The sequence below is a fragment of the Scomber japonicus genome, chromosome 17 (genome assembly GCF_027409825.1).
Source record: "Scomber japonicus isolate fScoJap1 chromosome 17, fScoJap1.pri, whole genome shotgun sequence".
In the NCBI taxonomy this organism is placed as follows: Eukaryota; Metazoa; Chordata; class Actinopteri; order Scombriformes; family Scombridae; genus Scomber; species Scomber japonicus.
In genome coordinates this window covers 18,940,661-18,965,211 of record NC_070594.1, presented here as the reverse complement: position 1 = coordinate 18,965,211, position 24,551 = coordinate 18,940,661, and the positions used below count along the sequence as shown (strand labels likewise).

Genomic DNA, 24,551 nt, shown 5'->3' with positions numbered 1-24,551 from the left:
AGCAAAGCTAAGACTTCCTTTAATTGTTAAGTGAGCTGTAAAACCTGTCCAAAATAACCAGCAAACACCCATAACGCTCCGAAATAGTATGTGTGGCCATTGTGTTCTGTTGCAGTGTAATTGGAGGGTAATGAGCTGTTGTGCTTGTAGGTGGAGCAGACATTCTTTAAAACTTTTATAGTGAAAGTTCATAGCTGATGGTAATTAGCTTTGTTAAAATGTCACAGGTGGGGTGGGGGAAGCTGAACAGTGTAGTCCTCAACATAAGGATTTTATCCTTCTCCAAGGACTGCAAGATTGTAGGTGACAATGAGGGATATGTTGTGGCTGTATTTTATGAAACGCAGATGATAGTGAGGAGTTTCTAAATATGTAGATTTAAAGAATCAATATCACTGCTTAAACACTGAACAATTTGCTGTTCTGGTACAATACTTATTTGGCAACTAGGTGTTAATAGAAGGGCATGAGGCCAGGTGATATGTTTTTTTTTTTTCCTAAACAAAAAATAATATTACTTTGGTCAGTAGTGTTTCGATGTAGAAAATGGAACTGCAGCCATTAGGTGGTTAGTTGCCAACTATTACATTAATCACCAAATATTTCGATAATTGATTAATAGGGGTGTTACGAGATCTCGCGAGACGAAAACGCGACGCTATTTCTCGTCGAAGTGAATTTTGTCTCGCGAAGCTATAATTAAGGGGCGCACCAAAAAAAATGGTAATGTCACGTGTGGATCATTTACCTTGTTGCAGCTTCTACCTGTTGAGAAGATCTCACAGAAGCATGAGATGAGGAGAGGAGCAGTGGTAAGTTGACCTCAGTTCTCTACACTGAGCCTGAAGTAGGAGGAGCGGAGGAATCTAGCGCATCTGTGGATGCCTAATGATGCAAAAAGTAAAATGAGTCACACTACCAAATTATAACACAATGTATAGTTGTTCTACTTGTGTATTTATGTGATATAGGATTTGTGCAATTTACTTTTATTTCTGTGTTTTTTTTATTGTTGTTATTATTTCAATTCAATTTCCATTTTGTGAATTTCAAATAAAAGAACAGTCATTTATTTCCTCATTGAAGTTTTCTTATAGTTAAAATCTCGTCTCGTCTCGATCTCGTGAACCCAATATCGTGTCTCGTCTCGTCTAGTGAACTGATTGTATCGTCACACCCCTGTGAGTTATTATTTAAGAAACTCTGTCAAAATTGATCCCATCTTCTCAGTTTCTTTAGTGTTTCTGATACTAACCTAATATCGTTGGGTTATGGACTATAGGTTGGCATAAAAAGATATTTGATATACAGATAATCCATTAGTTAGGAAAAATGGTCAGATTAATCGATAATGAAAATAATTCCTAGATGCAGCCTTAGTAGACAAACTATGTTCGTTTAGAAAAAAATTCTCTCATGAATTATGTTCACAGACCAAATACTAGTTACCTTGTGAGGCTGCTGGATTTTCAAAATCACAACATCACACAAGAATCCATTCCAGGCTTTAGGTTATGTGCTTGTGTCACTTAGCGTCAAATCAATCAACCAGCTGCTTTACAAGGTAAGACAATGACAGAGAGATGGTTCACCAAGTACTTTTGAAAGTGACTTCCCTTTTCTAAGCAGTTTCCATGGATGGCTGGTTCTGTGTCACAATCTGGTGTGTCAACTGAAAATATTAGTGTAACTCCACTATATGTTCATATATTCTCTCCTTGACCAGTAGATGGAGTAATACTCCAGGATATATACTTCATTATGCACACTGAACATCTCAGAGAGAGCAGGTCCACTCACAACCTGTCCATTAAACATGTAGATTAGCCTGTTTAAATATCCTTCATGTAATAAATTCCAGGTTAACTAATTAATTCATCTTTATTTTCCCACAAAAATAATGTAAGAACTGAGGTAAAATCTCACATTTACCTTGCAAAATTGCCATTTGTAACATGCTTCCGGGGCTATGCATAGTGATTGCACCATATCCTCCTCATATTTTCAAAGGAAAACCTACAGTTTTGATATTACATACATTGTACAGCTCAGTGATTTGACTTTGTGTGATTTGAAGTATAATTTTTTGAAACATTTGCATTTGATTGTGCCTTTTTTTCACACAGAGAACAGTTGGGATCATTTGAAAGGTAAATCAACATCTTTTTGATGTTTTACAGCCTTGTTATGCATCAAGTTACAAACATCAATGTGACTTACTTAACATATATTTTTTAAATTTAACTATAAAGATTTGTTCCCCCGTTCAAGGTAAAATAAGATCAGAGATAACACTAGATGACACGAGACGAAAATGACATGAAGATGGACAGTTGGTAGGTAAGTAGGTAAAATATAGTGGTAGAACAGTAACTCTAGCCCATTTGGCACTATGTTGATTTTGAAATGCAGGTTGACAACTGAACTTTGTAATGAGATTTTAGAAAACTGCTGAGTATGCATGAGGGAGATTAACACAGTGGCGGTCTTGCTCCCAGTTCTCTGTCTGCGCAATGATTAGATAAGAAAACAGTGTATAGTTGTCCACTATAGGATAAGATTCCCTGTTAACCCCTATGCATTGTCTCTGCTCTCTGCTGCAGCAATGCCTCTGCTCTCTTTTGCTGAATCTGTTTGGTCCTGAGGTTCTCTGAACAGTAGAGGTCACCCCGAGCCGAGCTGCGTAAAAATGTAGGAATCAGCAGTCCGTCTATGCTGCAGAGGAGCCGGCCATTCCACCTAAATCGCCCCGCATTTCAATACACTGGCAAGTCGAGTTGCTGATTCTAACAATTTAGCCACAAACCATTAGATTCATATGTACATTTATTAACATGAGGTGCTGATTTAGTTGTTATTGTGTGGATTGGGTATTGGAGGTAATTAATATGCCCCTGGCCTTGCTTTGAAAATTGTGAGCCTTTTTGGTCACAGCCTTTACTACAGCATGAGCATAGCATTAATTTGACAGTGAGGTGTGCCAATTGCACACTATGAGCAGGGTTGCTTCCTTTTGGGAATGAGGGTTTTTTATGTTCAAAAATCCCAAAAATCTAAATAATAACCCCTCCCCCCAATACCAGTTTGGCTAGGAGTGTTTTTTCCTGGTAAACATCATGTTTATTCAGTCCCTGTACACACTACACAGCAGAGCTTCAAAAGAGTGCCAAGAAATGCAGAAATCTAGATATCTGGACTTGCAAATAGATTGCAGAGGGACATCTAATTGTCTTTATATATACTGCACTGGGATGTTCAGATCCATATAATCACCCTCATTCACCTGCTCCAGAGGCCACCAGTACATTAACGTGAAGGCATACCATAAATTTATTTTTTTTGAGGCAGATTGTGCAGCACTGTACTCACACCAGATTGAGTTCAATGTGTTTACATCTCTGCATTCAGTATCATTATTGCACCAAAATGATTAAGCGGAGCATCTGCACTCAATGATGAATTTATCAGCTTTTATATTTTTTGTGCCTCTATCTCTCACTTTATTGAATGAGGCTGTGGTCAGAGTAGCGTAGCGTCCCTTTCAGCTCTTCTAAGAGCTCTCCTGAGATGACGATGAAAGGACTTGTCTAATGGGATTACATATCGCGATAAGTGCTCAGAGCCTAGCGGTTCATCACACCGACCCCCTGCATTTCAAAGAGTGCCATTGATCTGCTGTGGACTAGCATATATTCATGTATATTGAGTTTTAGAGAAGTGTGTTATAGACAGGGGTGTGTTGTGAATATTGTTGACTGATATTAAAGTTTTACCTACAGTTTCCAGATTTAAATTTGTATAGATTATTATAAAGTAAAGTTTTTCACTCTATTTATTTTCCCTAAGATATTGTACAGGATTTGTTTTGTCCCCCTTTAACCAGAGCGGCAGAAGGGTAGACTGTAGTGATGATGTCATGAGATAAATCCTTGAGCTGTTCAACAGGCTGCGAATAATGGAGCAACCCATAGTACATTATGACGACACCCATGGTGACTCTTCTGAAATATGAAGACACTTTCTGAGTCACAGTTAGAGACAATACATCTAAAACATATTTTAATCTGTACTAAATGTCATTAATTCACTGCAATAATAATTTCTGAGTTCATAGCCCCAAATAAATTATATTGATTACAGTTGGTGGGTTTAATAGCCTAATAAAAAGAAAATAGAGAAGAAAACATGAGAAAAAAGGGAAAAACAGTACTTAGCAGAGAAGCCCTTGTACATATTAGTACAAGAGAGAATATTTGTACTTAAACACTTACAGATGCACACGTACACATCCACCTTTCTATATTTATATGTACACATTCATTTCTTTTATTACCTCCATGATTTCAACTTACATACATACTTACACTCATCTAGTTTCAAATATTGAATATATAAGTGATTTTCTTCCTGCTTTTGCTCCACTTGTTCTTTCCATTTTTTTTTGCCTACATTTTCTTGTGTTTTTTAAAGCAGTAACACTCAGTATTCATCCTCATTTATCCATTATTTCATGAGGCGTAATACTGAATGAAGTAAATAAAATAGATTCTGGTTGCATAGAGGGTTTCATGATCTAGTTTAACTATCCATCCATCCATCCATCCTCTTCCGCATATCCGGGGTCGGGTCGTGGGGGCAGCAGCCTAAGCAGGGAAGCCCAGACTTCCCTCTCCCCAGCCACTTCGTCCAGCTCTTCCCGGGCGATCCCGAGGCGTTCCCAAGCCAGCCGAGAGACATAGTCTCTCCAGCGTGTCCTGGGTCTTCCTCGGGGTCGCCCGAGCCACCTCATCTGGCTTTAACTATTCAGTCAAATATAACTGATTTACAGCAGATGTGATATTTTATACCAGTATTTTTGTATCCAAAAATTTTTTTGCATCATTGACATCATCAATGAACATCTTGTTGCTCTGATTTCCAGCTCATAGAGGCAGTTGTTTATGTTTGTAGTTGGGCGTACTGCATTCATAAAGCACTTTAATCCAAAGATGATGACTTTCCTCTCCAAAATGTCACATTTCTGTGTTAGGGTGGGTTTTCCCTTTAATGTGGTTAGATGATGCTTACTTTTTTTCTAAATTCACACAATATAGAAATGTGTTGTTGCCACCACAGCCAAGATTTGCTGCAGATAACTTTCTTTTAATCATTTTGCCACTTCTTCACTTTCTCACTTGCTTTCACACTTCACACTTTCACTCTCACACACACACACACACACACACACACACACACACACACACATACACACACACACACACACACACTTCTTAGAGTGAAAATAGGAGGCATGAGAAGATACCTAACACCCTATTGGTGCTGATGTCTCAATGAGATGGAAGAGCCATCCCTTCTTATTGGACAGCAGATGGCAGTGCATGCAGACCAGGAGGCTGTCTGCAGGAGTGGGAGGGGAGCCGTGAGATGCTCAACACACACACATGCACGCCCCACACACACACAGACACACACACACACACACACACACAAGCTCACGTACACATACTGTATGCACTTACATCATTATTAGGGGAGGAGCTTCATCGAGTGAGAGGATTGCAGACTGCTACTGCAACAGGGATGACTTGAGAAGAGAGACACAGCAACATGGACAGTCTTGAGTCACAGTGAAAACACAAAACTACTGCAGCCCAACCTGCGTCCTCATCAGAACATGAGAGCACCGCTGAAATGACGCAGTAGGAGTTGGGACGTGACTTAGGTGACCTCAGGACAGCAGCATGGCATCAGCGCGACACTATGGACACTCTGCTAGGGACATTGCCAATGTGATGCAGAGGCTGCAAGGTAAGTGTAAAATGCTTACTCACTCACACTGCTCCACCTTGGTTTGCAGCGTTTTTAGAGGTGACCCAGTGCCATGCATGACACAGCAAAACAGTATGAACCTAAAATACTTACAGTAACTGTAAAAATGTCTTTGATGCATCCTCTCCTTGCTGCAGATGACCCTGTCTGTGTTGGAATTCAAATTCATATGGCTTATAAATGTGTGGTATTTTGAGGACATATCTGAAATAGGCTATGCAGTGTCACGGCATGCAGTACTGAAGCTGAGTGAATATTTTAAAGAAGTAATTAGGTATGTTTTGTCTAACATTGAATCGCTATCAGTGCTTCAGTTTGCTTCAGTGTTAAGGTCAACTTTTGTGGAGTTTTTGCTCATGATTGAGGACACATATAGAGATGCAGGTAGCTCTTTATGGAAGTGACTGAATGTGGCACATTTTATGCCATAAACACATGAAGATGATGTCTTGTGTGTGGGAAGGAAACAATCAGAGCTGTGAGAATGTGTGTGCGTTAGTGTGTTACTCATTGTAGTAGTTCATAGTATCTATGTTTATGTGTGATTTGTGTGTATCCGTATGCTTGCATCTGCACACATGCTGTACAGTATGTGCATGTGTGGTGTGTCTGTATGTGTATAGACAGTGAAGCAGACAATAGCAACGCTAATCCCCAGAGGAGCTGACAGGATAAAGTCTATTCTTCCCTTTTAACTCTGCTGGAGTAGCAGGACTGTTGTGGAGGGTACTTACTGTAGCTGTAACACTGCTATGCATCACAGCCATGGTCTGTATTCTTTTTAACCTTGGGTATATTAAAATGAGAATTCTTTATTTCTTATCTAATCTCAACTTTTCTTTAATTTATAGACTGTATTTGCAAACAATATCAACATTTATTCAGTCTTGCCCTCTTCCCACAAGTTAAATAATGTGGGTGCATGTTTTTTTGTACTGTAACTATTTCACAAGCCTGCACTCAAGTGTTTTTTCTGGGTGACAAAATCACACATCCCATGCTGGCAGGATCACACTGATGTCAGCAGCAAAGTAGCAGGAAAGTCAGGTGACACCAGAGCTGAGATTCAATATGGCTGCTCACTGTGTGGCTTCTGAGGTGGCAGTTTCTGTGAAAGCTAAGAACAGCATCACCAGCCACGTGGCTCCTCTGCATCACTGTCTGCAGGTGTGGGTGCACATCTTTGAATCTCGATTGTACTCTGATCTAATTTTAGAAGCTCCCCCTCAAGCTGTCTCTCCAGTGCAACGACAGGAAAGTGTGATGTTTTGATTAATACACATTCAGTGAAAATCAAACAGTTTATCACATGGCACTGGTGTGAAATTCTGTATATTTTATCTCCACCTAAAGACTTGAGTGTTTCTAGCCTATATTAAACCTGTAAAGAATATGCTTCCACAAGGGAGTCTGCTGTTTGTAGCCACATTCCAGTGCCTTATTTAACACTTCAAGGCAATGAATGACATAAGCTGTAAATAATGCAATTTTTCTATCTGTGGTTTGCTCTAAAAAATACTTCTTGCTAGGTCCTGTGGTTGGGGGTGTGTCTGTTCACTGGCTGGTGAAAGTTTTATCTAATTTCACCAAACAGTCTGTCCATTGTTGCAGTCTTGTGTCATCTAAATATTTCAGTCAAGACTAGCTGTGTTGTCGTGGTTACCCTTGCACATAGATGGAGTGATGGTTTGTGGGAAAAACAGTGCCTTAACTCATCCACATTTGCTCACAGACCACAGACACCAACTGGCAATGTTTATGATTTCTACTGTTTTTCTCTGCTTGATGACTTGAGTTGAGATTTACTGGATGTCTGACATGCTGCCCATTGCTCAGACATTTATTTATTTATTTTTACATATTATTTGTCACTCTGTACTATATATGTTCTCCTCTGAGTACGTGATCACATTAGCTTATTTACAAGAGGGCACAAGGAATCTAATTTGTGGTGACATTTTATTTGATGTGTTCTGGTTGCCATCCATCTCTCGGGAGAGGAGAGCTGAACCTGTGATGATATCATCAAGACATTTTGCAAGAATCAAAGAGAGAAGATTATGTTTTCATTAGTCTAAACATGAAACAGCTCATAGCATGAGTGGAACATAACATAAGCATGTGTTCCTCGTCTCTGGTATCATGTGGTGTTTCTATAGGTAGTCACATGCTTGCCCCTAAATGACAGCTGTAAATGAAATCAGTGTTGTCTTTGTTCAGGGTAATTTGCTTTTCCTTTTTTTTTTAGGGTTGCAGTGCGGTCATTTATCTCCAGAAATCTGTTGCATTGATGTGCTAAATTTACATGTTTTGGGGAAAAACTTGTTCGCAATCAAATTTCTTACCACCTGAGAGTTAAATATAGATAATTTAATACCATTTGTATGTCTTTTAAAGCCTGATTAGATTAACATATTTTACTGCTCCTCTCAAGAGAGGACAATGTTCTCAAATTAGCCACGTTCCACAAATCACCAGATACCATGAAATGAACTATACTCCCTTTAGGCTCAATTTGGAAGCTGTTAGTAACCGCTCAGTGCAACATCAAAACAATCAAAACTTTTGCCCCAGTTTTGGGACTGCGTTTTTCTCCCTTCAACCGTCTCTTTTGGTGTACCTCTCTGTCGCAGTGAAAAACAGCAATTAGTGACACCATATGGCAGAGAACGGCAAGGCCGCTTTGTACACCTCCCAGCCTGAACTCTTCCATATGCTGTGGAATTTGCCTGTTTGTTGTCTCTCATTAATTAGAAAAGCAATGCACTGTTTTTCCTATTCCAATTTCTCACCTGTTTTTCTCCATTGTGGGCGGTGGAAGCATACATTTCTACCCACGCCTTTGGGTTTTACCGTCTGCTAGCTCATCAAGTCGACAAGTTTGCTAAGTCTCATTGTGTTGGTAGCACCTGCTTGAGTTTTAATCCTGTACTGGCAATTTGCTTGTGGTCAGATAATACATGAGGAGATAGCCACAGATTATCAGTTGGTTCAGGCTTTGGCAGAATAAGTGCATTTAAGGAAATTCATAAGGGTGGTCCAGTTTTTTTAAGCCCCTGCCAATGTGGTTTTGGTTAAGGAGGATGCTGTGCAGGCAGAAGGATGGAGGAGGAGAGGGTTAAAAGGCAAGGGCAAGAGAGATGAGTGCTTCTGTAAGATATTTCAATGACAACCTAGCACCACATTGCGAGTGTTGGACAGATGAAATAGGGATGAGAGAGGCAGCGGGAAAAGCAAGAAAATGAGAGTGGACAAGCAGGGGGGAGAGAGAGAGACAGCCCACACACCAGTTTTTAAGCTCCTGATTGCTAGTGGGACTGGCACAGATCCTATGGTTGGCACAGGGCCAGGGTGACATCCTGTTGCCAGGGGCGACATTATGGTTCGGCCGCAGCCAAGGAAGGCCCAAGCAGACGGTCACCTTGAGCCATGCCAGCCTCCTGTTTAGTTCTGACACCACCATTTATCGACTGCAGCTCTGGATACCACGGCTTCACACACACACACACACACACACACACACACACACACACACACACTCCCACTCCCACGTGTGCCCACACTCACACACAAACACCGAAACAAACACTAGGTGTTAAAAATAGCTGCGATGCATCTTTTTTTTTCTCCTCCTATCATACCACTGGGAGTCAGCAGTTTAGCTGAGTGGTTAAACAGATACAGAGCAAGTCCTCAAGGCCGCCAGCCCATTAACAAGAAGCCATTACTCTGTTGTAACCTCAGAACTGTGGCAGTAGGTCCAATGTGGGATTGAGCTGCAGCATGAGTTGTTATTTATTTTGCTGCTTCTTTTTCTTGTCTTTCCCAGATTGTGTTTATGACTTGTTGCCATAGCGGCAGTCGCATGACAGCCAGCACAGGCCTTTTTTTGCCCTGTGGGCTTATTGGCCATATCTGGTTCAGCTTCTGCTTTTGTAACAGAACATTATGTTCAGTAAAATTGTGTATGTGTGTCTGTCTGTATGTGTGTCTGCATGTGTGTGTGTGTGCGTGTGTGTGTATTTGTGTTTGTGTTTAGTCCATTCAAGTGCTTCAGTGACATTTTATGTTGCAGATCAGATTATAATCTCTTTTAACCTGACAGTCATTGAGATTTGAGTGACACATCAATAGATTAGGTTACTGGGAGTACCATCCATACAATAGAGAATTGGCCAGCTGTCATCTACTTTAAACCCTCCTTCCAACATCACACCTTCAAAAAGGTCAAAGTGTATCCCAATATTAGTTCAGTAAAGAGAAAATAATACACATGAGGATGTTTGTATAATTAATTCAAAGCAGGAAGAAAGAATAAAAGCATTGGTTCTTTTCAGTCTTAACAAATGACATTTCTGTGTAAGTGTTACTGCCAAGTTGGATGTCTGGTGATTTAGCTGAACTTCAGAAGGCAGATTTTTTAATATGTTATGCAACACAAGCCACATTTAATCAAATGGACTGCACAAAGACTCTTTACAGATATAATGAAAAGAGTATTTACAGGATCCTGTGATACAAGGTACCATTGACGCAGTACAGTTCATTACATTCAGTGTGGAAGAAAACTCCAGCTTTAGGCCATGCTGATTCCATGATACAGTTCCTGCAACATCTCTGATGCTGTCTGTCAGATTGAGGCATCCGATAGTTTTGATGGACGTGCAGAACAATGTCCTCACAGATAAAATCCTCACACCTCAGTTTGTGACCCCAACACACATTCAGCCTCAGTCTCTAATACTTTAACTCAAATGCACACTCTTATCTTTCACCCACAGACACCTCTGTCCTTTTTTCTCACCTGTCACATTGTCATTGGAGAATGGTGGAATATTCTGCCTCTGGCGCTCTATTTAGCACTTGAAGGTTTTTAAATAGAGGTCAGATTGTGAGGCCCTGACCTCCAAAAGGTCAGCTGGCCAGATAATGTGATGATTCCAGCATTCCAGAGTTAGTAGGTAAGACAGTAATTCCCATTTTTTAATTTGAATCTGTGTGAGGCACCAGATGGGTTGGCTTTACTGCATCACTGCAGCAGATAGTTCTGTCAATCACATAAAAAACCCATTGAGATTCAAAGCTTTTTTTAACCTTTCATCATTCATTTATTATCCGTTATTTAAGTCATCAGCTGTTTACTGATGTAGTGTCACTGTTTACACTTCCTGAATTCAGTCACCATTTTACAGTGTTCCTGTCATCCCTTTTCATTTACTTTCAATAACAAACGTGAATGAACGCAATGAAAGTGCTGCATCTATGAAATGTTATTTCCTGTTGTCTTGTAAGCCCACATATGTCCCCTGCAGGCCTTTCTACTCTGAGGCTTCCTGCTCCAGACACAAACACAACTTGACACCTGACATAACAAACTCTGGTTTCCTGTTTTAAACAGTTCAAGAATGTTCAGTTAGAAAAAGCAAGCATTCAGGTGATATTTAGGACATTTTGAGGAAATGAATATCCCCTTCATGAAATGCCATCACTGACTGGACAGGGGGTTAAAGAGTAAAACAAAAGGCATTCATCTGCTGGTTGTAAAAATAACTGGTTTCCATTCACTCTGAATAAGACAGCAAAAGGCTCCAGCTGTAGTCAACACACTCATGAAATTGTGTGCGACAGGATTGTGTGGATGATTCTGGCTCTGTTCCACTCAATATTTTTATTTCATAGCAAAGACAAGACATATAACTGAATTTACTGCACTGGCCACAGTGATTTATTTAGTGTGCTGACGCCAGTCCTTTCACTTTACTCGTCTGTGTAATGTGTGGCAAGCCACTGAACCTGGATAAAGAGCTTAGACTGTCTGACCCACTGCTGCACTCCCACGTACACAAAGCATCCCAGAGGCACAAACACATACACACACACGCACACTCAATCATCACACACACACATTCATAGAGGGAGCAGCAGAGAAACATCAAGCTGGAAATATTTTTTCAAAGCCAAATTGAGTCTTTCTAATGCTCTTAGTGCCACTGAGTGGTGTTTTGATATGACCCCTGGTGCCTCCAGTGGAATAGATGCTTTGTATTAGCTACGTGTTCAGGCTGTTTGTGTATAGTGTTAAAATTTGCTTTTGTTCAGCTGAATGTATTCACCAGATAAAGGAGCCCTTTAGATGTAGGAAGAAGACTGTAACTCAAATCCAGGGAAGCACAATATAACACTGATTTTCACACAGGATAGTCTTTGATTTTCTGCATCATCTTGCTAATCACATTTAAAACAAAAATAACTATATATTTTTAATCCAGTTTTTATTTTTAAATGTTTCCTATCTGTTCCTAAATGCATTGTAAATACCTTTTACTTTGTCATGTTAATACACTGGCATGTTCATCTGCTTTCTTGTTTTTTTGTGTGCATGTACTGCAGGTGCTAAAATTGTTTAAATGGCTGTATCAGTGGCCTGGCTTTAATGAACACTTGAATATTTGGACATTTTTGTCAACAACAAAGTGATTTCTCTGCACATCTGGTACTGAAAAGGGAATGATGGTGCTTGAAAGAGGAAAGAGGTTGTTTTGATAATCACATCGACTTGTTCCCCTCTTCTCACACTCTTTAATGTGGTGTCATTACTACTGAAATGTAATTAGCTATGCTAATGGGCTGGCATTTGGACTTCCGTCTCAGCACTTATGGTGGGACTGGTAAAAATGCGCTGTAAATGAAGTGGGAGGGCAAATGGAGAGGCTGAATGGGCATGTGAGGGTTGAGTGGAGGTGCTAAGGATGTGATAGAGGGTGTTATTGAGTGTTAGGGCTTAAGTATGCCAGCGGAAGTGCAGAGAAGGGTTTTTTAAAATTAGGAATTGTTGGATTGAAAGAGAAGAGCTGGAATCAGGAAGTGGATAAAGAAGCTTTTGGGAAGAGTAGAGAGGCAGAAAAGCCCCCCAAAAACCTGTCAAATCGCTTAGTGTGTCAGTGCTATGGATTGTGTGTGTATGTGTGTGTGTTGAGTTTGTGTTTTTGAGTGTGTGAGTATGAAACAATTACACTGCCTCTCTGGTATACAACAAAGCCTCTCATTTAGTGCATGATAACTTTAACAGGCATGCAGAAGATGTATTATTGCTATATACATTTTTAAAAAAGAGATCCTCTGTATCCTCAGTTTCAGCATTGCATGAGCACTACTGCTGTGATTCTCACCAGAGCAGTTCATTGCCTCAAAGGTATGGTTCTGGTCTTGAATAATATAAAGATGATCTAATTTAATTAATGCATTACTAAATTAACACCTGATGGCGGAGTGTGTAATAGTGTACAGTATGTGTGGAGTGTCTGTCTATATCTGACCAACCATAATCAGGGCTGGTGAGTTGTGGAGTCATTAATAGATTAAGAGAGATGAGATGCTCTAGTGCAGAGCAGGGTCATCTGGGAGACTGCAATTTAAAAGCTGTGCTTATGCTGAGCTTGTTCATTTTTCCTATCTAATACTGTCATGGCTCATTCTGTCCTCTTTTCTTCTTTAGACACTCACAAAGAAAACTTAGCATACTCAAATCTTCAAAGCTTTGCTTATCCATTAGGTGGTGCTGTGTCTCTACACTCTCCTCATATGGTTAAATAAGAAATCTTGGCTGTTCAGAAAGCAAATCCAAATATCCTTAGGGTGAATAGATTATGATATGAGCAGAAGCAGCGTTATTCCACCCTCCAGGAGGCCGTGTGTTTTTCCTTTAATGAGTGAAAAGAGGCTGTTCCTCCTCTCCTCAGGAAGCATTGCACTCCGCAGACATACCTGTGCGAGCACTGAGCGCTGACCCGCGTCCTACCTCCACAACCTCAGAGAAGGATCTGGTGTTTTGTAGGGCTGCCAGGGGCTCCATAAGGGATCTAGACCAGCTGAGGTTCAGTCTGTTTTAACCCGCCACCAGCCCACCCCCCTCTCCATTCTTTTTCTCTTGGAAAGAGTGGAAGCCTCCTGAGGTCTGCAGCCTAAAGGAGTCTGTTGGTTTATTCTCGATGTTAAAATGATTCTGTCTCCATTCAACTTATTTTATTGTATTTGTGTGTGTGTGTGTGTGTGTGTGTGTGTGTGTGTGTGTGTGTGTGTGTATGTGTGCACCTGCTCGTCTACATTTCTCTCTACTCCCATGGTGAAACCTAACAAGTCCCATGTTTGCTCACCATCTTGTTTTGATTTTGTCCCCGGGTTGTTTTTATAAACAGTTTTACTCTCCATGGAAGTTGAGCTTTCCCACTGTCTGCTTAACTTCTGCTAACTGAAAAAAATCTCTGAAATGTACCAACAAAAACTATATTAAACCAGAATTATCTCCAGGCTACAAGTATCCTCAGTGAGTTCAGCACCTTGGATAGTTCCTTCACACTACTGAATTGAAGTGAAGAGCTCTCCAGCAATTTATCATAACACCTTTAGTGTGGCTGATACAAATAGAAACAAATCAGGCACAGATTCATCAGTCAATATAGTCTGCTTTATTATTAACATGATTTATACTGTGAAGGCAAACTAGTGCCTCTCAAACAGCAGTACTTATAGAACAATAGATTTTTGTCTTTTTTGTCTGGCTTTTCTTGTAGTAATATTATTGAGTAGGGATTGTGGGAGTGTGCAATGTCAATGCCCCACCGGATTCTGCTTTCCACTGGCATAAAATGATGTTTTTATAGACTAGAGTGTAGTAGTAAAGGCAATGTATATGTAAATATGAAAACAGGACGCTGTGAACATTTCTTTGAACTCCTCGCCTATCTATAATAGCTGAGCACACATACAAACACACTCAGGCACACACACACAATAATCATGCTGTATATACAGAAATACAAAATGGAAACTGACCAGACACTTGTGTCAAAGGCAGCTCCTCATAGTAAGCTCATGGTGGCACTCTGCGGGCCAGTTCCAAGGCTGTTAAAGAGAAGACTGTCAGCAGCATGATTATCAGCAGACAGATAGCGGATGACAGCTGCCATCGGTTATTGATGACTTTCATAATTAAAATCCCTTATGGGGTGAACCCAAAGAACAAAAGGGAAAATCACACAAATGATGAATGGCCCTTTCATCTTTAAGGCTGATATAAGACCCACCAGGCTATTCGGCATGAATATTGCTTTCCAGGAAACTCTCTGAATTTGGTTTCAAAGAAGAGCCAAGTGTTTTTAATATTGCCAGGGCTCACACTGCCCCTGTGTGTGTGTGTGCGTTTGTGTGTGTTTTTTTTTTTGTGTGTGTGTGTGTGTTAGAGAATATGAGGGACAAAATATTAGGAAAACAGACAGATTGAATAAGAGAGAGTATAGGTCAGACAGGAGAAGAGATAGAAATCAGACCGTGAAAAAAGAAGGGGTCAACACTATTATTTTCTGTTATATTCATACTGCAGCAGTGGAGGGTGGGGGTAATTTTGGCTCTGTAACATAGGTTTGCTTTTGATCCAGTTGCTTGTATCAGCTCAGCTAGCAGTTGGAGTGTCTCTTGTAGATGCTGAATTCACAATTGATGGGCAAACAATACTGCCATTGTCCCGTGTGTTTGTTTTTTTTGTCTGGTCTGATGGTTAAGTTTTACTATTTCCACAGCAATGCAGATCACAGATGCAGAATGAATGTGGGTTAAAACACTATTTTCTTTGTCCTTGACTTACCTATATTGTCTGGGGACACTTTTAAAGGACCAGTGTGTAGGATTTAATGGCATCTATGGGTGAGGTTGCAGATTGCAATCAATTGAATACCTCTCCCCCACTCTCCCCCTCTGAGTACGTAGAGGAACCTGTAGTGGCTGCGAAACTCACAAAAAATTGTCTCTAATACCAGTGTTTGGTTTGTCCATTCTGCCCGCCTCTATAAGATTGAAAGGGCTCATTGTTAGGCAATGAAAACACAATCATTCTCATTTTCATGGGATTATTCACGAATTAAAACACATTATGTGTATTATATTCCATTTCTGCCAAATCCGTTCCACTAAATGCCTCAAAATTCTACACAGTGCACGTTGTATGACATCCAAACTTCACCTCAGATTTTGTATTCGCCTCTATTGTAATCCCCTCCCCTCGTCCTTCTCCCCCCTCCTCCCCTGGAGAAAACAAACATACAGATGTACTGTATGTGACTGTGGTTGAGATGAAAGCGGATCCTTTTTGAAGAGAGTACAGTAGCAGATCAGACAGGATGACTGCCAGTGATAGTCTGCTCCCCTGCAGGCTCTATGGAGTAGAAAGCTGCAAGCCTCCAAGCACTGCATGGTATCTGTGTAGATGAGAGAGAGAGAGAGAGAGACAGAAAGGAGGGGTATTAGAGTACCAGCAACTCATAGGGAATTCCTGCACGTCTATCCCAATGCTGTGTTTAGAGTGTGTATGTGTGTGTGTGTGTTATGCTGTCAGAGTAGAGCTCCCACTCCCTCCCCTCCTAACCTGCTAAACGGTCCCCTCCAACCCACCACCACCACTCAGCTCTCCCTCTCCACATCAGGACGGGGCTGCTGTGACATCACTCATTCCCACGCACTCTGATTGGCTGGTCAGTGGAGGGAAGTGGATTGTTCCTGCAGCCTACAGTAAGAAAATTAAGAGAGAGAGAGAGAGAGAGAGAGAGAGAGACAGTGAGAGAGAGAGAGAGAGAGAGAGAGAGAACGTGGGAGGGAAAGACAGAGGTAGGGAGAGAGACAGAGAGAGAAAGGGAAGCAAGAAAGATTGATGCTGAGGCAAGCCGTCCCTGCGCTGCACTCACACTCTCACACACACACACACACAGGAACAGTCCCTGCTTCATGCGTACTCTCACATCACACTCCCAAGCTGCTTAACAGGCAGGAAAAACACTGACTCTTACTGAGTCTGCAGCACGTTACTGCAGGACAGCACGAAAACAGAAGAGAGCAGAACAGGATCGCTTCCTTTCAGCTTTGCCTCAGAGCAACAGTTCCACTGCTGTCATCTCGGGAGGACCAAGCTCCAGGGAGCTCTTTAAAGACGCCTCCCCAAAACAGGGGAGAGGCAGCAAGGGCAGGAGCAAGGGCAAGCGTAGCCTCTACTGGAGGTAGCTGTGGATGTCCTCTCAACGTCCCCATGAAAACAGGCGGGAATCGAGGTGTAGTCCGGGGTACAAGATGGCACGACAAGCAGGGGGTGAAGCTTCCCCGAAAAAGAATACGTCCCTCAACCTGGTGACAGGGTTCTATCACTACCTCCGCGGTAAGTGGGCCAGTGTGTGTGTAGGACTGTGTGTCCCCTATGGAGACAGAGAGTGTGAGAAAAAGAAGGCAAGAACATAGTGTGTGTCTTTGCATGTATGATGGGGTATGCTGTTTGTGTGTGTGTGTGAGAGAGAGGGAGAGGGAGAGAGAGAGAGATATTTATTGTGGCATTGCAGTATGGACTGTACGTGCCCACTGTATACGTGTGTGTAAATGTATGTGAGTGTGTGCATTTTGCAGTGTAATTTCGTCTCCTCTTCCATACTAAGTGTCCCCTGCAGGGTAGACTTTTTTTTGGGCAGTGGGTGTGGTGTGCGTTAAGCAAAATGGACAGAAATTTAAAGGGGGGGGCGTTTCCACCTTGGCAGAGTGTGTGAATGTGTCTGTGTCTGCGTGTGTGAAGGTTGCTGAGCTCTCAGCCCACAGTAGGTTAAACAAGCGTACACAGCAAACAAGTAGCAGCTCACTGCATGTGTCACAGCACAGCAGGCAGACTGTCAAAATTTTTGATATCTTATATCTCTGTTTTTCCCTGTGGCTGTCTGCCTGTCTGCTCATTTGTGTTTGGATACATTCAGGTTTCTGCCTTGTCACCATCTGATAGATTAGATTCAAATGGAAGAGACGTTATCATGATGTTTTTCTGGATTTGTTTTCCCGGAGAAATGAGCAAAGCAATATTATTACCCAGAATGGGTCCGACAGCTGCTTTACAACATGTTTCCAATGAGTTTGGTCATCGGCTTCTTTCCTTTTCTGTCTGTCTTAACCAGTCAGCAGATGTAGCCCTTGAGACAACAAACTAGATTTTAACGATATTTCATTAAGGTCATCTTCACTGTGGGGGGTCAGATAGGGAACTTGGGGGCTGCAGATGAGACTAATGATACAGGCCAACACTAGCTGAGAAGGTAATCAAGTGTGTTAAAATGCTGCTGCGAGGCTTGGTAACTGAGGACGGCTGTTTCCCTTTGTGATATTGAAAGAATGTGAGTCTGAGAGCGGGTGTGTGTGCTTTAGTGCAATTGTGTGTGTGCGCAGAGTTCAAAGTCACCTCGTCCCTGAGACTGAGAGGCTGGCACCACGCACGTGCAGACATGTTCTCCGTCACACATGTTCCCACTCCAGGATGCAGGGGCTAAATTTTTCTCATTCTCATCCAATATTACCGCCCATCAATATTTGATTACTCCTGGACCCAATCAAAAGATTAATTCATTGAACAGGGGACCTGCTCAGTGGCACGTATGACTATGCGTGAATGTATCTGCATTATGTATGAACAACCTCCCCCCATATCTCACCCCACCACCACCCCCGTCCTCTCAACCGACACACACCCCTTACTGTTCACATCTGTCCACAGTACCCAGTGACACACTAACCAACTTGAGTGTAATCAAACCGTCAGCATATTTCATTAAGGTAGATGAAAGCACTGTGTCAGACGTCCTCTCTCACTGATAACACGCTTATCTCAAGGATATTGCTCTGTGGCACAGGCAAAAACCCCCCCCCAAAAATATTGTCACATGTGCCAGTCACAATACATGGTTGGATCCTTAGTATCCCACTTAGACTATAGATCTGTGTTGTGTGCATTATAATTGGATGTGTGTAACAGTTGCGCATGGATTTGAGGATTGCAGATGTGTTTTTATTTTGTGTGCTGTGAATTACAATTAATTTTGCTCTCAGAAGGATAGATTACAGCAGGATTAAATATGTTAGGCTCAGAAAGCCTGCAGAACAAATAGTATACAGATAGATAGATAGATATACTTTATTGATCCCAAGCTGGGAAATTACAGATTTTTTCTATTATTCTCATACTAGCTCTATATTGTGTTTTCCTGTGTGTGCATGTACTCTATATTTACTTTAGGACAAGTGAGAGACAAGGCTTGATTCATGTCTTGTCCTCATTTAATTTAAGTGGCTTTTCAGGGGACATCGTCAGCAAACATCTATGCTATTGATTGTGCCTTTGCTAAATGGGCTTTATCGCTGTAGCCGCTGTGCCACAAACAATGTCCTTCCCTATATGTAGGTAAATCAGTACATTTGGGGTGAGGTTAGCTTTATGCGGCACGATCAATGCACTTAACAGCATTGTAGCAACAGATTGCATGCTTGAACTGCGGACAAAAATTAATAAAATAAAATCTGTTATAGCAGAGGCATGTGGAATACATGTCATTTTATAAGAAGAACAACTGCCCTTCTATCATCTAAAGGGCACTTCTGAAAGCAGGATTTTCTGTCCACACTAATAGGCATCTAGTGAATGAAAATGCCATCTTTAAATGCCAGATAGCTTCTCTTACCACATCAGTGAAAGGTATGATTTGGTACGACTGTGTTCAGACACGGTAGACAGAAAGTAATAATATCAAAGTTAATTAAGAGTCACCATCCAGCTCTGCAAACCCAATCTACTCTCAAAACAATAGACAATGAGAGGTTTGTATTTAAATACCCTCTTTGTTTATTATTGCATGTGACTGATAATGATGCTCTGGGCTCTGATTTACAGATGAGCAGGAGGCAGTGCAGAAGAGGACATTCACGAAATGGATCAATTCCCACTTGGCAAAGGTAAGAGAGTCTGGTTGAGTCCCACTGCTACTGCCAGCATTGTGTTGTCCCATTATACAAACACTGGCGGTGTCTGTGCATTGAAAACTTCCCCATCTCATCGGCTTTTCCACTTCGAACCACTTTGCTCTTCCATACTTCCATCGGCTGTGCATGCTGTGACATTTGCTCCATTTCCAAAACACGCGGTTGAGCTGGTCATGGGACTGAGTGTGCCAGCTAAGACTACACACACATACACACACACACACATACACATTCATTCTTTCACACATGCCTTTCTTACTCATTTGTATTCCTCCAATCTCATATGGCCAGTAGCGAGGATTTAGTCTCACTTTAATTATCACTTTCGTATTACAGTGTTTGATATACCTTATATCTTCTTTCCTGCAAGCTACAGTCAGTGATTTAAGCCCTCCATCTCAATATGGGCTAATTTAGATGTCTGAGGATAAGGGTTTTTAGTTAAAACTGCCTATCAATTTCCTCCTCAATGAGTTTAGACAACAGTACTGTATATCTGTAAATTCTACTAAACAACTACACTTGCAGCAGCTGCATGCTGAAGAGCCATCATATGCGTGTAGTTATTGTATTATACTGCATTAGGCTCCTCAATTTAACCCATTACTGCTTGAATGGTGTGTTAGGAATCAGTGGACATGCAAATATGTCACAGTGCAACACAATTAAGTGTTACTTCAATCTGCAACACCCCTCTCATGGTTTCCTATTTGATTAGGACAGCTGTGGAGACCTTGAACCGCAGTGACGTGGAGCAGAAAATTCATTTGAAAAGCACTCTGAAGGGAATAAACCTTGACATAATATTCAGTATCACGTTTCAGGACTGTGCCAGCAGAAAATTACACACAGCCCCAATATTTAGGTGCCTTGAATTTTTAATAACATTTAAGGTAAACACATAGTTTATTTATTAAGTCATCTTCACACGGTAGAGTAGTGCAATCGTCCATGTGCTATTTCATGGTGGTATACACACATTCACACGAAAGATGGTGAGGAAACACAGGGATGCCAAGAAGAAGGTTTACTAAAAAAGTCTGGTTTAAAAAGCTTTAAAGGCTGTGGTCTTATACGGCCAATATGAAATATTGTTGGTGGAACAAAAACACAAATAAGCTTGACAAAAGATCCTGGAAAATGTTCTGGATTAAAAAGCTTTAAAGGCTGTGGTCTTATACGGCCAATATAAAGTATTGTTGGTGGAACAAAAACACAAATAAACAGGCTTGACAAAAGATCCTGGAAAATGTATTTAAATTCACTTTAATTAACCGATTCAGCTAATCAATAGATTAGTGATACCATCACAGTCCCATCGGAAGAGATAACGGCGTTCGGTCCCGATGCTTCCCTCTCTACCTAGTTGATCAAATTAGTTGCTCTCCTCCTCCTCGCCGATCATGAAAATGCTTACCCTTTCACCTGATACCCGACGTTGCCATAGTGACACTGATTAGACTATATTTGTCTTCAAAAATATCTTGGCCGTCATGGCAGCTTGGTAAATGTTCGGAGAGCTTTGTTATGAGTAGGGGGTAAAAGTCGATTCAGATGGTGCGGAGGATCTGTTGTAATAAAACGAAAAGGGTGCGTTTCTTGAAGATGTCTGCAGACAAGTAGAGGCTAAATCTTATCTTGCGGACTTGTAACTTGAACTAAAAGTACTCCATAAAGAACCATTAAAGAGTCACATTAGGCAAAAACCCCCCAAAAAATGTGTGAGACAGACAGATAGAAGGATAAAAGACAGAAAAGCTTTAACAGTTGGTTTAGCGTTGCTCTCTGAGGGATAGATCATGCCCTTGGCTATGCAGATGATTAGGCCACTGTAGTTATCACAGGTCTTTAATTCAGCGCCTAAAGGTATGTGATTAATCGTTAGGTGAGTTGAGACATGGCATGAGGGCTTCCTTTCACTATCACTTCCCCTCCCCCTTACTTTTCCACTCCACAGGTATAACAAAAGAAGTCTTATGAGCTCTGACAAAGAGTTTCCACAAGAACGGGTAATTTATAGGGAAGATTAATGATTCTCATTACTCGAAGTAGTTCACCAGATTAAGCCACCGGTTATAGACCAATGGTATATAAACTGTAAGAGGGCAGAACAGCAGTATGTACTTTTAGCAGGTTGTTTCTTGTATATAAAGTATAATGTTGTTTAGACCCTACAATTATGTCAGAGTATAGTATGTTACATTATTACTTACAAAATGGCATAATTTTGGCTCTCAAGTAAGCATCAGGCTTTCAAGTTGCACTCGTGGTAGTGGAGTGAAGAAGGAGGGGGGATTCAGTGAGTGGGCCCCAAGTTTCCATTTTGACAAATCCTTTCTGAGAAGGTTAAAGCTTAATTACAGAGTGGCCAGTGTGAGCGGCAGAAGTCTCATCGTCTTTGAGGCGTTTTCTAGGCAAACAGCTTTAGTACAGTAATCAGTGAACCAAGTGTTCTTTGAGATTACAGTACCAGTAAAGTAAAGCTCAGTGGTCCTCTTTCACTGTTTACTTCCCTCCCTCCCTCCCTCCATCCCTCCCCTTACCCACCCCCTTCCTCTTTTTTTTGGGGTGGAAGATTTAGTGGATGACACACACCACGCACATTACATTTAAACCCAGCACTAGATGGTTGATGTGCCCTTAAGTTGGGCCATAGTTGTACAGGAATCGTGTTTCTTAATGACATATGCAATGACTAACCCTATTTTTATATTGTAGTCTTTTCCATCTCATTGACAATTGCAGCCCAGTCGTTCTTTGTTAGAGAGTTTGCTTGCAGCCATTTTTGTCATGGCTGTTTTCCGCAAGCCTCCAAAATATTTCAAAAGATTCTCATCGTGTAACATACATTTTTTAGGGATTTTACCCAGGTATAAATTAACTTACTGTGTCCTCTAAAAGTTATTTTCATTGTTGATTAGTATTGTATAAATATTGCCCTTTCAGAAGCTCACAAATAACTTTACCCTCAAAAGATCTGGACAATAGACATCTAGTTCCTTCAGCCTGGATGTGTTACAATTCAAAATGAAACCCTTCATTTTTCTCTTTGTTTATGCCCCTCCCTCCATCTTTCATGCTGTTGATCTTGTGGAATCCACTGAGTCAAGTCTACCGGGGGAATAACATTAGAGCACAGACAGATGCACATCCTGAAACTCCTCTGCTCACAATCAATTAAGGCCCAGACACTCATATGTAATTAGCTCATTAAGCCCTTGATTTTTTTTTTTTTAGCTCATGTGGCTGAGCAGAGAAAATGGATATTACTTTCTTATTTTGTAATTAGTCAGAAAATTTCCTCATTAGCTTTGGGATTATAATGAACAAATAGGTAAATTTAACTTCAATTAGCTCATGGTATAATTTATCCCTTTGAAGGGGTCTTTGTAAGTGTTTCTTCAGTCGTTTTTATAAGAGGGGCACAAGTGCTGTCTGAATATTCTAATATCCAAAGCCATGAAATGACATTAGAAGAGGAATTAGTGCAAAGAGCTACTTTATTTGCTAATTAATTTTGAAAGCTGTGAGGTTAGTGTCCCTTCTCTCTCTGCCTTCTATCATCTTTCTCGCTGCCACTCTTTCTACTCAATTATACTCCTCTAGCGTGTCCACTATGATGGGGGTTGTACTTTATACTTCTCTCTCTATCACCAGACACACACTCAGCTTCTCAGCTTGCACGTGCTAACACAAACACATTTCACGCACACATCTCCGCTTCCACCTTTTCCTCTCCTCTCTCTTTCCCCCTCGCTCACTCCCTTCTCAGCTAATCTCCCTGTGAATGGCTCGCTCATCCGAGTGCCCCCCCCCCCACATCCCACCCCTCCTCTAAACCCCTCCTCAGCTGCAGCATGTGACTGTGCTTTAAGAGAAATCCTTGATGTGGCGTCGGCGAGAAACAGAGATATGTGGATTTCCCGAGTCTGGAAGTCTGTGTCAGGTCAGGGAGGAAGTCAATGAGAAGGATACAGTTTGAAATCATCAGCATATTTTAGGATTTGAGGACCCCATTCAGAGCCTGCTGAGCCTCTGCTTACGGCTGACTCGAGCTGTCAGTAATACATTGCACAGCCAAACTCTTTTAAGGCTTGAAGTACTTTTTTTTTTTTTACAAGGATTTCCTTTATCCGTGTTTCACAAGTTGAAATTAACGTCTTATAGCGAAATTTATACAGCGTATTTATTGTAGTATTTATGCTCCAAACCACTTAAAGCAGGATAATGCAGAATAACCACTACTTGCCTCATAGTTTCATGTACATTGCAAAAGCTATTAAGACTGAAATCCTAAGTCTTTGCATTCCTAGAAAACTAAGAATGCTTTGTTTGAGTTTATAGTATGCAACGCTTATGTAAACAGTACATTTATGTGACTAATTTGGAAAAAGCAACCCGCAATATTTATTTAGAGATGGCTCTTGCACAGCAGGTTCAAATTATACAGTTACCTTAAGGTCAAAGTGTAAGTTTCATTGTCGAAAGCATTATCACCCATTTGTTGCTTGCCTCAACATTATTTTCCAGATGACTGAAATCAAAAACATTTTTAAGAATAAGGCCCATGACTTTATTTATTATCTTTTTATAGCGTGTTCCTCCTCTGGTGGTGACGGACCTGTTTGAGGACATCAAGGATGGTGTGATGCTGCTGGCCTTGCTGGAAATCCTCTCTGGACAGAAACTGGTGAGTCTCATGGTCATTTCAAGAGCATGTGATTTGGCCATGCAACTTCAAAGACTTCATATCCTCTGATATTGCCAGATTAAATTTTTAACTTGAATCATGCTGAGCTGCTGATATAACAAAGATCAGACTGGTCAAGGAAATGAAATATTCAGTGTTTTTTTTATTTGTTTGTTTATGTTTTTATAAACATTTCTAGCTAATCTCA

At 41.0% G+C, this 24,551-nt stretch overlaps 1 protein-coding gene across 3 annotated transcripts in view; it reads left to right on the top strand.

The window, feature by feature from the left end:
* The first annotated feature begins 16,881 nt into the window (after window positions 1–16,881).
* syne1a (spectrin repeat containing, nuclear envelope 1a) overlaps window positions 16,882–24,551 on the top strand; it is a 116,616-nt gene continuing 108,946 nt past the window's right edge. Inside the window, exons 1-3 of one of the 3 annotated variants that reach the window (XM_053336444.1) lie at window positions 16,882–17,026; window positions 19,565–19,626; window positions 24,248–24,343. In XM_053336444.1, coding sequence (XP_053192419.1) covers window positions 16,882–17,026; window positions 19,565–19,626; window positions 24,248–24,343 — 303 coding nt within the window. Of the gene's footprint in view, window positions 17,027–19,564; window positions 19,627–24,247; window positions 24,344–24,551 lie in introns of those variants that run through there. The other 2 variants (XM_053336445.1, XM_053336446.1) reach the window with 2 other exon arrangements.